The 13,761-nt window shown below is 60.3% G+C and overlaps 1 protein-coding gene across 3 annotated transcripts in view; it reads right to left on the bottom strand.

Moving 5' to 3' along the window:
• Positions 1-293: 293 nt before the first annotated feature.
• Positions 294-13,761, bottom strand: part of PHACTR3 (phosphatase and actin regulator 3) — a 210,408-nt gene continuing 196,940 nt past the window's right edge. For all 3 annotated transcript variants that reach the window (XM_038572758.1, XM_038572760.1, XM_038572759.1), the window contains exons 9-13: positions 10,456-10,511; positions 6,142-6,203; positions 4,922-5,062; positions 2,686-2,762; positions 294-876 (exon numbers count right to left, since the gene is read on the bottom strand). In XM_038572758.1, coding sequence (XP_038428686.1) covers positions 861-876; positions 2,686-2,762; positions 4,922-5,062; positions 6,142-6,203; positions 10,456-10,511 — 352 coding nt within the window. In that variant the 3' untranslated portion in view covers positions 294-860. The remainder of the gene's footprint in view (positions 877-2,685; positions 2,763-4,921; positions 5,063-6,141; positions 6,204-10,455; positions 10,512-13,761) is intronic.

Below are 13,761 nucleotides of genomic sequence, written 5' to 3'. Positions count from 1 at the left end.
TAACAGAGTTTTCCATAATGTTTGCAAATGGGAACCTAAAAATACTCAAAGACGGCCTAATTTTCATTGAGGTAGAATTTTCCACCAAGTTACTTATTTTTGGGTTCACCACCCAATGCTACATAAACTCAAACGACATCCAGTAACAGCATTTACAAAATAAAACACGCAAAGTTGGAATTCTCTTTTATGTGTCTGGATTTGATGGCTCAAAAGTAATAAAACTGGACTTATCGCACAGCTCTCCGTTCTAACAAATCTTATCCCAACTCCAAGAAAACGTAAAGCCCAGGTTCATTTCCTGCAATAAGTAGTCATTTAATTAAAGAACAAAATTAACAGGAATCAAAATGTTGCAGCTGTATTTTTTTTGTTAGACATTATATAAAAAAAAGAAAAGTATAATACAGTAAATAATCTTGTATAACATGAACTTAGAGAGTTCTCAAATGAACGGTGATCAGAATAAAAATGTCTTTTCAACATAATACTGAATGCCACTGCGCCACGTGTCGCACGTCAGAGGCCCGGAGGTGTGCCTGCGCATGCGTGTCGCCCGTCCTCCGTGTCGCTGCGCCACTGTAAGACTAGCTTCAAAGGCAAATGACAGTTTTCTGGGAGAGCGACTCTGGGTCCCCGCGGGGCCCCCACAGTTCCCACTCCTCAGACACCAGGGAGTGCGGGGCGTCCTCTGGTGTGTCCTCGTACAGGTGAGACAGCCCAGACGTCACCTGCCCGAGGGGTCCCGCTCCTCTCGCTCACACGGCAGGGAGTCTTCAGCTGAACATCAGAAAGTTCCCTGATGAGTGTTCAGTGTTGGTATCAAAAATTAAACACAAATTCTTCTCAGAAGAAAATCTCTATGGCCTGTGGAATCTGGGAATTACAAAAAAAAAAAGACAATAGTTCAAAGATCATACCTTCCCAGGTTAAAATTGCCCAAACCTTCCTCAAATAAACTTGCTGCCACTAGATGCCGCTCAGCCAGGCGACACGGAGGACACGAGGCGGACCCATTCGCTGCTAGTAGTGGGCCTCCGAGGGCTCCCGGGTCCCCGCGCTGGACCCCAAAAGGAATTCCGATTTGCTGAATTCTGCCTGAAACTCGGTTTGAAAGCCGCTGGAGGAGCCCAGGAAGGGCACAGAAAGGCCAAGGCCTCATCAGCGGAAGTGATGAATCCATTGATAAATCCATTGAAATGAGAGTTATGGTTTTGCTCCTGTGAGGTGGTGACATTTAGGACGCTTAAGAAAGTCTCATGGGACTAAAAAAAAAAAAAGTTCTTTTAAAAACTGATACCAAATGCTAAAATGTGGTATAAAAATCTTGTAATTATTTCCTAATGTCCAAGTTTTGGGCTCTTAAAATCCTATCATCTAAGCAAGATACTCATTGGGGACTTAAGAGAGATGATGTGTATCCTTAGCAAACACCTCTTAATAACGCATGACGGGAAAGCGTATTAAATGTTTTGACACACACATAACGCTAGGTAACAATTATTACCCTTTTTAACACGGTGAACATTAAAAATAGCTCTGAATGTCTGAGTGAGCGAAGTTTATTCCTAAGCATTTCGGAGCATTTTGGGTAATAAGCAAAAATAAGATGATCTATTCCTGCTCAAATGTTTGCCAGTCATGGGGGAAACCTTAGCAATTTTTAAACTATCTATTTGCATCGTTTCCTTCTGCTCTTGCAGCCTCCTCTTCCCCCTTAACGCACACCCCAGAACTGTCCTGGAGGATGGAACCCCCGACACCTGGTTCCGCTCCACAGCCACGCGGGACCTCCCAGGGTGAGTGCGGTAGTCTCTTTGGGACGAACCAGAAAAAGTAAGGAAAGCACTATTTTGGTTTTGGGCAGTATCTAAATCCAGGATTTCTATTCTCTGTGTATCTGGGGCTCGCGCCTCGGGAGGCCCAGGGAGGAGTGATGGAGGGACTGGTCCGGGCACAGGCTGCTGCATCACAAGCACAGCCCTCAGGATGCAGGGATGCAGGGATGCAGGGAAGGGGAGGACGTATTACTGCGGCCGTGGCACGACTGTGCAGCCCGTGAGCAAGGACGAGTCCGTGTCCCCTGACGCCGGCGCCCACGGGAGCCCCCGGGCACGTCTATGGCAGCTGGCCCGGACACGGCATCCAGCCCGCTGTGGAAGGTGGCCGATGCGTGCCCCCCACGGGGCCGCCTCTGCCTTAGGTGTGGCTGCAGTCTCAGCCCCCGAATGGCCCGGCCACGCCGATCGCATCCCAATACCTGAGTTCGGGGGAAGCATCAGCTGGTGTTAAAGATGTGAACGTAAGTGTTAAGACAGGAACGAGTAAATGGGAGTGGCCCCCTGGCCCCCTGGCCACACGCATGGGCGGGTTCTGTTACGCAGGGGTCTGCACCTCACAGGAGGCGCGGCCAACGGACACCACGTCACCTTCGCTGCTCTGAGACTCACCCTCCTAAACGCACACCAACTAGTCAAACCAGCGCCCCAAGTGATGCTGCCCTGTGCCGCGCCCGCCCCGCCGGAAGAAGCCGAGCCTGCGGAGCAGGTGCATCTGGGCGTCCGGGCGGCTCTCGCAGAGAAGCTGACCTCGCCTACCTACATACACAGACCTTGGTCCTTCTTTTCTTTCTAAAGAAGCACCGCGTTATAAGGACCGCGACATTCACGCACACGGAAATCCCACCTTGTCAAATGCTTGCTTGATGCGTGTACCTCCATTTCGTTACTTTTGTATTCGTTTAGTTCCTTACGAATCGCTGCCTGAAATCGAAAAACAGGACATTGTCTTTCGGGACCCTGGGAAGTGAACGTGGGAAATGAGCACCTGCTGGGGATTAGCACACAGCTCCTAATATCGCTGCGCCCCGTACGACGGGATCAGAAAAAGAAATGACTGTAGGTCCAGCACTTGGCGTCTCACCATCATCATGGTTCTCCCCAGCCCCTGCATGACAGTCAAGGTCCTCCCCAGCCCCTGCACGATCGTCAAGGTCCTCCCCATCCCGTGCACGATCGTCAAGGTCCTCCCCAGCCCCTACACGATCGTCACGGTCCTTCCCAGCCCTGCACGATCGTCAAGGTCCTCCCCATCCTGTGCACGATCGTCAAGGTCCTCCTCAGCCCCTGCACGATCGTCAAGGTCCTCCTTAGCCCCTGCACGATCGTCACGGTCCCCCCCAGCCCCTGCATGATCGTCAAGGTCCCCCCCAGCCCCTGCACGATCGTCACGGTCCCCCCCAGCCCCTGCACAATCGTCACGGTCCTCCCCAGCCCCTGCACGATCATCACAATCCTCCCTAGCCCCTGCACGATCGTCAAGGTCCTCCCCATCCCGTGCACGATCGTCAAGGTCCTCCCCAGCCCCTACACGATCATCACGGTCCTTCCCAGCCCTGCACGATCGTCAAGGTCCTCCCCATCCTGTGCACGATCGTCAAGGTCCTCCTCAGCCCCTGCACGATCGTCACGGTCCCCCCCAGCCCCTGCATGATCGTCAAGGTCCCCCCCAGCCCCTGCACGATCGTCACGGTCCCCCCCAGCCCCTGCATGATCGTCAAGGTCCCCCCCAGCCCCTGCACGATCGTCACGGTCCCCCCCAGCCCCTGCACAATCGTCACGGTCCTCCCCAGCCCCTGCACGATCATCACAATCCTCCCTAGCCCCTGCACGATCGTCAAGGTCCTCCCCAGCCCGTGCATGAGTGTCACGATCCTCCCCAGCCCCTACACTGAGCACATCTCGAGGACCTGATGAAGGAGGATCACCAAAGTACTGGGGAAGCCTGGCTCTGGGGGATCTCACTTGGAATTCCGCAGGTAGGTCATTTGGAAGCTCTTCCAACGCTGGGTCATGTGGGCAATGGTGTTGCGGTCACACGCAGGTGAGGCACGCATCACAGCGCCGTGGGGCCCATCCTCCTCCAGCCCCGCCGCCCCCCCGGGACCGCGCTCCCTTGGGTGAGCCCCCCAGGGGCCAGCTGAGGGCCAGGGAGAGGTCGGGAGGCAGGAGCCTCAGGAGCAATACTGCTTCGCTCAAACCCTCCTGCTGCCAGCGACGCCCGTGGCCCCTCGTGGCTGCGCCCGCGCCGCTCCGAGCACCTCCACCAAGGGACACCCCGAGGCAGCCACCGCACGGCAGCCCTTGGCCGTGAGCGAAGGCCCTCTTCCCAAAAGCTGTAAAATCACGAGAGGCGCGAAGGCACGAGGCCCGCGTCCCCCACCCCCCCGCCACTGGGGCTGCAGCGGTGCCCTCTGAGCCCTTCCGACGGCACGTCCCCGGCAGCGAGGACGACACGCGCCCCCCAGGCACTCGCTGGGGCTTCCGTGAAGCGGCGCTGGCGGGCAGGCCCAGGGCCTCTGTCCTGGCGGAGCGAGGCGGGGACCACGGCCGCTCAGGTGCTCTGGGGCCCGCGGAGACACGGCACACCACACCGGAGGGATGGATCCAGAGCCACCTCTGTCTACACTGCCCGATGCCTTGGCTCCACGCCCCTGCGTCACTGGCTGACTCCGCTTAAACTTCTGTCCTTGCCTTTGCTTCACCCTCCAGACCAGTGTCTCAGCTCCCACGCTGCTGACATTCGGGGCTGGGTCACCCTCGGCTGGGCCCGTCCGTGCACCACGGCAGGACGGGTGGCTTCCCTGGGCTCTCCCCACCCCTGCCAGTGCCACCCGCTCCCTTGTGACAACCAAAAATATCTCCAGACCAAAAATGTCCCCAAGGGCAGTGTCCCTGAGCTGAAAACACGGCCACGACCTGATTACCCCGTGAGGCCATCGGGGTCGGCCCGACAATGACCCAGGCGCCGATTCTGCCACGGGTGGGACCCACCGTCCGGGAACGATCCCGCTGGTCCGCCACGGTTTGCCCTCCTTCCCTGGTGCCACCCCCCGACCGGCACAGACGGGCGTGCTCCGTACCTTGTCTGCCGCGGACAGTCGCGTCCAGGGTTTGTCCGCCCGTCTGTCATAATCCTGAGCTTTGGCCACTTCCACGTAATCGCTGAATCGGATCAGAATCTTCCTGTCTCGCAGCTCATCAACCGTGGGTCTCTGGTTAAGCTGAAATCAAAGATCACCACGGTCACCGCCACCTGCAAAAGCGCCCTGCTTCCAGGCCTCCGAACAAACGGCACGTGTCCATAGGGACACTGCAAACTCGGGCACTCTGACATACAACCCGAGGCCAACACCCTCCAGTGGGAAGGCCTGAACGACAGCCCCCGACACGCTTGGTCAGGGGCTCACACCCCGTGGCCCGGCGGCAGGCAGGACGCAGCCCAGGCCCGGGGAGCGCAGGCCGGTCCTGGCGGAGGCCGCTTGCTCCAACTCGAAGTGGTCGAGCCTTAAAGTCCTGAGAGCGGACGCTGCACGACCAGCACCGAAAGCCCAGCTCAGGGAGGACAGCGTTCACCTCCCGCCCCTGGCGTCACTCCTGCCAGCACGGGACGACGGGGACATGCCAGGATCCTGAGATTCGAGACGGCCCGGGCCCTGGAGGTAGATGGGTTTGCAGAGATGCTGCCCAGGCTGGCCCTTGACCTTCACCGGGAGGCCCGCGTACACGCCCTAGAGCCCAATAAAGCTTCTGCAATCGAGAGCTTCCAGAAAAGCTACGGGAACCACGGAGCCCACAGGTAAGCGAACACTGACATCCAGGGATGCTCTTAGCACGGCGTAAAGACCTCAGGCAGCGAAGATGCCCAGGCACCGCCTGGCTCCCTGGAAATACGTGGAAACATCCTCGGGCTCGTCCTGCCACACGAGTGGCTCTTGGGCTGGGCAAGAGCCTCACCGCAGGCACCAAGGGCCACACTGCAGGCCACGCCGAGGGCCACACCGAGGGCACCGAGGGCCTCACCACAGGTACCAAGGGCCTCACCACGGGCACCAAGGGCCTCACTGCGGGCACCAAGGGTCACACCAAGGGTCAGACCACGGGCACAGAGGGCCACACCGCGGGCCTCACCATGGGTGGCAGGGGCACCCTTCCCATGTCTGGGGAGTGTCGAATTCGCTGCTGCGCAGGAAGATGTCACTCTGCGACCCAGTGACGCCCCCTGCCACCTGCCCCACCACTACCAGTGCACCTGTCACCCGTGTCTCAGGATCCAGGGGGTAAGATGATTAAATCATAGTACCTTTCTTGTCAACCTTTGCTTGATTTCTCTTCTTTCTTCCTGCTCTGTCTGGTCATTCCTTTCTGTGAAAGGTTAAAACAGAAAGAAAAGAAAAAAGAAAAGAAAGAAAAACGGGTTGAGACTCTCCTCCTCTTGGCAGGTTAGAGAGCTCACCCTGCATTTCTGGTGGCTGAGGCGGGACACCAGGGTCACCTCCCATCACGGCCGGCTCTCCTCCACGTGGCCAGCCGCCACTCAGACCGTGGTCTCCCCGCCCCGAGGGAAGCTCTGCCCACCTTGCAGCCTTTCTCCGCGTCAGGACCCACTGCATACACGCAGCTGTGCACTGACCTACCAGAGAAACAGAGGCAGCCCTCCTTCCTCTCTCCCCGGCAAACATCTACCCTCGGGCAGCCCGGGTGGCTCAGCGGTTTAGCACCGCCTTTAGCCCAGGGCGTGACCCTGGAGTCCCGGGATCGAGTCCCACGTCAGGCTCCCTGCATGGAGCCTGCTTCTCCCTCTGCCTCTCTTTCTCTCTCAAGAATAAATAAAATCTTAGAAAAAAAAAAAAAAACAATCTCTGTGTTTGCAGATTTACGTCCAGGAATATACGTGATGCACACAAATACGTTCACTAGGATCAGTACATGTACGTACACGTGACCACCGATACCCCTATCACAACCCCTATCACATAGGAATATTACACATGAACGCTAACAGGACTGTCGCTGCTTTTTTCCCCCCTTCTACTTAATAGGGACGCAGACCTTCAGCCAACAACACACGATAAGGAACACCCTCTCCTGGGGCGCCCGGGTGGCTTGGTGGCTGAGCATCTGCCTTCGGCTCAGGGCATGATCCCAGGATCCGGGATCGAGTTCCACGTCGGGCTCCCTGCAGGGAGCCTGCTTCTCCCTCTGCCTCTCTCTCTGTGTCTCTCATGAATAAATTAAAAAAAAAAAAAGGAACACCCACTCCAGACTCTGGGCAACATATGCTTGCCTGGAATTGATCTTTTCGGGGTGTATTTCCAGTCTACCGACACCAGGAGCCCAGCAGACTCTCCGCTGCAGAAGCGAGCTCACTGACGGGGCCTCCCTGAGCTCAGCTTGGCCGCTGAGTTGTGACTATTAACATCCAAGCTGTGCTCATACCTACACTCGGGAGCTAAAAATAGAGCAGAACGCAGAGCCGTGGTGTAAAATGCAGGCTTTGCCCTGGGATACGAGATAATGGATGTCCTATTTCTGGCGCTCTCTGTTGCTAAATAAAGCCTCAGGTCCCGGACTGTAGGAAGTTCATCTGCCAGCACCCGCTCCTAGAAACACGGCTGGTTCGAGAAAGGGGAGCCGTGCTGCTCGCAGCTGACATCATCTCACATCATCTGCCTTTACTTAAAAACATTCCGCACCTTTGTGCATTTGGGGGACCGGGTTCACGGGTGTCAGACTCATTGCGCTCTTCAGTAACTTTTTTTTTAAAAGGAAGATTTGTCTCGCATTTGGACGGTTCAGAAAAGGACACGAAGCCCTTTTATGTTCTTGGTTCATAATCCAAAGGATAAAGCAGGAGAAAGCACACTTGGAAGCTCTCCTCACAAAGTTGATGATACAATCAAGAAAAAAATTGTGTTGGGGCGTCTGGGGGGCTCCGTCGGCCACATGCCGGCTCAGCTCACGATCCCGGGACCCTGGGATCGAGTCCCGCGTCGGGCTCGGCGCTCAGTGCGGAGTCTGCGCCTCCCCCCGCCTCCCCTGCTCATGTTCTCTCTCTCTTTCTCTCTTTCTCTAACAAATAAAATCTTTAAAAAAAAAAAAAAAGGAAAAAATCGTGGGAGTATCAATATAAGGCCAATGATGGGATTTTAAGTCATGACATGAGGCGAATTCCTCACATTTCTTATAAACAGGCCATGGACAAATGCCAGGCGCAGCCTCCACGTGAAAACGGTAACAAAAAAACCGAATCGTAGGTTTTCATCACCAACAGCGTCCCCACCACGGTCTCACGGTGCCGCAGGTGTTCCGGAGAGTGGCTCCCCGAAGGCGGCCAGCAGGGGAGCTGCTCTGTCGGGTGCCAGCCCCAAGAAGTCCCCCCTCAACCAAGCCTATGGGTTCTCTCTCAGCAACATAGAGAGATGCGTAATGGGTTCGTGGACCCAGACCCAGAAAACTCCGCGCCTTATGCAAACCCGGGGATCCCTGACCATAGCGCCTCCATTCCCCGCTGTTCTGCAAACAGGGCCAGGGGCTTGGACAGCCACATTCCCGCCGTCTGCGGGTCACCAGAGGTGCACGGTTGCCTCCGATGCAGGGCTCAGATCACGGCCCGCGGAGCTGGGCAAGCTTTGGCACTCTCCCTCCCAAGAGTCGTGTTGGAAAGCGGATCCCCCCTCAGCGAGCGTCCTTCCCAGGGAAACGAGGACAGCGGCGCCACACCACACGGCTGGTGGCCACCAACGTGCGCACGCGAGCGAACCCCGTGTACGCTGCGGGGCCCTGACGAGGGACTGCCGGGTTTGGGATCGTCAGCTGCAAAGGGGCCACTGTGTCCGATTCATGAAGGACACCCAAGGCCGAGTCCTGAGCGTCCCTCGGACCCGATCACAGTAAGCGATCAGGGGAGCAGATACGCCGTGATGACATTCTAAGCATCAATTTCGGGCAGGAAACACAGTTTTCTTCAAACACCTTTGAAGCCCGTGCCAGCGGCCGGTGATGATGCTGGACGGGATATGGATGGTTGCCCTATTTGCTCAGCGCCACACAACAGAACAAAACAGTCACCCACGCCCCCTCCCCCCCATGGGCACCCCGATGGCTCAGCAGTTTAGCGCCTCCTTCAGCCCAGGGCCTGATCCTGGGGTCCCGGGATCGAGTCCTGCATCAGGCTCCCTGCATGGAGCCTGCTTCTCCCTCTGCCTGTGTCTCTGCCTCCACCCACCCCCTCTCTGTATCTCTCATTAATAAAAAATAAAAAATAAGAAAAGCTCCCCCCCCTTCCCCCGAGAGCTAGCAGAGAGTTTTGCAGGTGCTCCCTCCCCCTCAGGGCACTCGAGAAGCTCCTGAGCTCTGGGCACACCTGCCCGGTTCGGGGGGAAGGTGGGACTGGCACGGCCACAGCGGAGGAGCCCGTTCCCCCCGCGCCCAGGCGGGTGCACGCGGTCCCCGTTATCCACTCACCACCTGCATTCGCAGAGCACCGGTTCTATTTTTAAGGCTCTGACGTTTACTCCCAAAGAAAGGCCAATACGATGGGAGGCGCCTGCTGGCGGGAGGACCTGGCGACCCGGCAGCGGGCACGAGCCCTCCCCGGAGGGCTCGCGGGGAAGCCCCCGCCCCAGGTCCCACCTGCCTGCCGACTCCCGGCCTGGGGCTGTGGGGCACCTGTGACTTAGTGGATTCAGGAATAAGTGGTGGAATTTTTAAGAATTCAGATAGTTGGCAACTGACACAGCTGGACTTTCCTGGTCTCGCTGATCAATCAGGGAATCCCTGACAAGCTTGTCCTTAAATCCTCAGGTGTGGCCAAGTTCACACAACACGGAAGAGGGGGGGCCGTCTCTGACGTCTGACAACAGAGACAGGAATCCCTTATCTCAGGGTGGAAGCACAGAGTCCTGTCCAGCCACGGCCCTAACTTTATGAAAAGGGGTTCACCGTAAAACAAACAACAACAACAACAAAAAAAAAACCCAAACTCCAAATATCTGTATCATTCATCACGTAAAGAGGAGAAAAAGAATGAAAATACTTGAAGGATCCAGGCTGAGAGTCTGTCGACCAGACCGAGAACTCTCTGAGAAACACTTCTGGGGGGCTTTCCCGCCCGAAACCACCGGGACTTTAATGACACAGAGCAGGGTCCTCTGTACCGTGGAGGCGGGTGTGGACGCTACGGTCACACACCCGCCTGGACACGCGGGCGGCGAGGAGCCGGGCGGACCGGGGCTGGGATGGCGGGTTCCCCAGGGTTTCCCCGGACCCTGCGGCCGTCTGCTGCCCCGCCTGACCCCGCAGCACCCCGGGGCCACGTCCCCGCACCCTGGGGCTTCTGACACTGTGCACCCCTGGCCTGTGACCTCTGCGGCCCTCAGGACTCCCCTCCCAAGCCGCCAGGGGAACCTGCCTGAAACCCACCCGGGATGCGGGATGCGAGGAGGCTGCTGAGCCTTCCCCTAACCAGGATACCCCGCCGGGAGGAGAGCTGAGCTGTCTTTGTTTCCCTCTTCCTTTTAAGGGGGAGATCTCGAGGACACAACTTTCCCTGCGGGCTGGGCTCGGCGCGCACCTGCCGCACCTGAGGGCGGAGCCAGGGCCCTCCGCTACTCACGTTTCAGGATGTTTCTCCTCTCCAGCTCCTCCACGGCGGGTCTCTGGCTCAGCCGTCTGCGGAAAAACACCAGGATTACGTTCTGCACCATGGTGGCCGCCGCAGACCCCACCTGGGCTGTGCCAGGGGCAGAGGTGGCCGCGCCCGGAGATCCAAGACCGCGTCCCCACAGCCGGAGGAGGGGAGGGGACCTGCCGCGGGGCCCCCTGCCGGCCAATCCCGCGGCTCCGTGGAGCGGTCGCCCTCTGTCACGGAGCTCCTCCGGGGGCGGCCCCCGCGCCTCCTCGGGACGTGCAGCTCATTCCCAGACCTGCCGATCGCCGCCACTGGAGGGACGACCCCCGGGACGGAGGAAGCCCCTCCTGCCCGGGCCGAGCATGGGCGGCCGCTGCTGCAGCTGCCTGTCGCCACGGCACCTGTCCGGCTCCCGTCCCAAGCAGCCCTGCCGGCAGCCCTCGCAGGGGGAGTGACGGGAGCGCCGCCTCTCCTCCCCCTGCTCCTCCTCCCCCTCCTCCCCCTGCTCCTCCCCCTCCCCTCTGAGCCGAGCTGCAGCCCAGGGAGGGGCGGCCCCACCCGCCTCCCCCGGGGCCCCGTCCCCCCACGGCCCGACCCCACCCGCACCCCTCCTGGGCGGGCGGAGGACGAGCCTTTCCAGCGGTTTCGCAGTGAAGGACTCGGAAGATCCAGCCAAAAACAAATACATAAAATAAATAAAAGGCTTGTCAGGGGAGAGAGGCGTAATTAGCCAAAACCAGCGCCAAGCTCCAATTATTTCTGTGACTCCGATAATGCTGTCCCTGGGTCGGAGCCAGGAGCCGTCCCACTTCCGGACGGTTCGCCACCGCGGGAGACAACGGGGCTGAGCGCGGGCACGCCCAGAATCCGGGGCCACAGCCCTGCGCCCCAAAGAGGACGCGGCCTCCAGAAATACTTGTCTCCTCTCCAGGAGCCCTGTCCCGGCACAAAGCCGAGGGCGTCCCCAGGGCCCGGCCGCTCCTCCCTCCGGGGGCACAGCCGGCGGTGGGCTCGGTGGGTGCCTGGGGGGGTGGCTGGGGGGCGGCTGGGGGGCGGCTGGCTGCCTGACATCTCGCCCCCATGTCTGCAGGGACCTGCCCCTGCCCCCCGACGCCACCGGGCGGGGACCCCAAGGCTCCGATCTCCCTCTCAGCAGAGGCGGGTGTTTGCCCAGAGCCAGGAGTCCCCGCCTCCGACAAGGCTCTGCACAGTCCCCCCCTGCCCTGCAAGGCTCCGGGCTGAGGAGGGAGGGAGGCAGACAAACAGTAATAAAAAAAGAAAAATGAACAAAACCATTCCAGAGAGCGTATTGCCCCGGAGGGCGTAGACAGGGCCTGTGACAAACGAGCGACCGGGCAGGGGGAGAGGGCTTAGGGGAGACCCGCTCCCTGAGACCCACACGAAGAGGAGCCAGCCAGGGGAAGGCCACACCTCTCTGGCTGCAGGGTCCCCCCTTCACACAGGGGCCTGAACACGGTGGCAGGGTGGGGGCAATCACGGAGGCTTCGTGGAAGGGGAAAATCTGGGCAGAGCGGTGCAGAGTCCATAGGAGGGGAGGGTAAAGCGGCCGGTGACTGGGCCGCCTGCGGGGACTCTGGAGGACGGAGGCCAGAGTTCCTTGGCCCGAGGAGCACCCCAAACCTCCACTGGCACCCCCCGCCCTGCCGCTTCTTGCTGGGGGCCTGTCTTCTCTTCCAAGGTGACAGCCAATCGCAGGCTCACCCAGGAGCCCGAGACCCAGGGAGCCGACGCACCGGGCACCTGGCGAGGCCGGCTCGGCACCCAGCAGGCTCTCACAAGACGCCTCGCAAACCCACCCCGGGCGCTGCCAACCGGCCAGGGACGGGGTTCCCAGAGAGGCACGTCGCCCAATTCCCGGGTCCCTAAAGAGCGGGGACAGCTCGCCGCCAAGATCTAGGCCATCGGCCCGGGTGGGGTCGAGCTGCGCCTTGCGGGGCTGCAGCTGGCAGGGGCCTCCTCCTGGATGTCACCGGGCGGGGCGCCTCCGACAGAGCTGGACGGGGCAGTCCTGGGGGAACGGGGCGGGCTGCTGGAGGGGGGGACAGGAGAGCAGTCCTGAGGGGGACATAGGGGGGTGCGGGGGGGGACTGGGGGGCAGTCCTGGGGGGGACATGGGGGGCTGCGGAGGGGGACAGGGGAGCAGTCCTGGGGGGACAGAGCAGGCTGCAGGGGGGGTGACAGGGGAGCAGTCCTGGGGGGATGGGGCGGGCTGCAAGGGGGGTGACAGGGGGCAGTCCTGGGGGCGGATATGGGGGGCTGCAGAGTAGGGGACAGGGGAGCAGTCCTGGGGGGGACGGGGCGGGCTGTGGAGGGCCAGGGACAGGGGGCAGTCCTGTGGGGGACAAGCAGGCTGCGGATGGACAGGGATGGGAGGCGTCCTGGGGGGATGCAGTGGGCTGCGGAGGGGTGAGGACGGGGGCAGTCCTGGGGGGGACCGAGAGGCTGCAGAGGGGGCAGGGGGGACGCCAAGAGCAGATGGGCTCGGCAGCCCCCTCTGGACCCTGCAGGCTGCTGTCCACGCAGGACAGAACCCATCACAAGGAGGCACTGGCCTTCCCAGGGCCGGGACCCCCTCGGGCAGGAAGGCGGGTGCTGCACACCCACGAGTGGCCAAGGGCCCCGTGAAACGTTCAGCACGCAGGGAGGGTGCTGGCCTGGGGGCAAGAAGGCTGCAGACTCCAAATTCACAGCCAGGAGTCGGAGCCCACGCGCCACGACGCTCCGTCCACTTGTGCCTGCACCTCGGCCCCGCTCGCCGCTGGGGGTGAGGCTCCCAGACGCACGAGGGGCAGCAAGCCCACCACCGTGCAAGCAGACGGCAGGACGACAGCCTGCGTTCCAGAGCAGGCCGTGAGGGCTCGGAGACGCAGACGGGTCGGGCTCACCGCCCGGGGACCCCAGGGCCGGCACACAGGTGACCACTCGCAGCGAGTCCAGGGGGCACTCGAGCGAGGGAGACGCCTGCCCGTGTGGGGCCCCGGGCACCTGCACCCCGGAGCCTCGTGGCCAGGGTCCCTCAGAGGCCCTGCAGACACACCCCAGGGTGGCTGGGCTGGGAGCGGGGGGCGAGGCCGCGGGGAGGGGTGCGGGCGGGCTCCGGCACCCGAGGGATTCCCCAGCTCCTCCTGGAGGCTCCCCCCATTCAGAAGCGCACCCCAGAGAGTGACAAGTGACGCGCAGGTGCCGCTGGGGAAGACACGGACTATTTCTGACTCTTCCCACGGAGAAAGCTTCAGTGTGGTAGCTAATTACGGCTCCGTGGGGGCGCGG

The sequence above is a fragment of the Canis lupus genome, chromosome 24 (assembly GCF_011100685.1).
Source record: "Canis lupus familiaris isolate Mischka breed German Shepherd chromosome 24, alternate assembly UU_Cfam_GSD_1.0, whole genome shotgun sequence".
Taxonomy (NCBI): Eukaryota; Metazoa; Chordata; class Mammalia; order Carnivora; family Canidae; genus Canis; species Canis lupus.
Note: the sequence above shows the minus strand (reverse complement) of the source record. Positions and strands in the feature narration are given on the sequence as shown.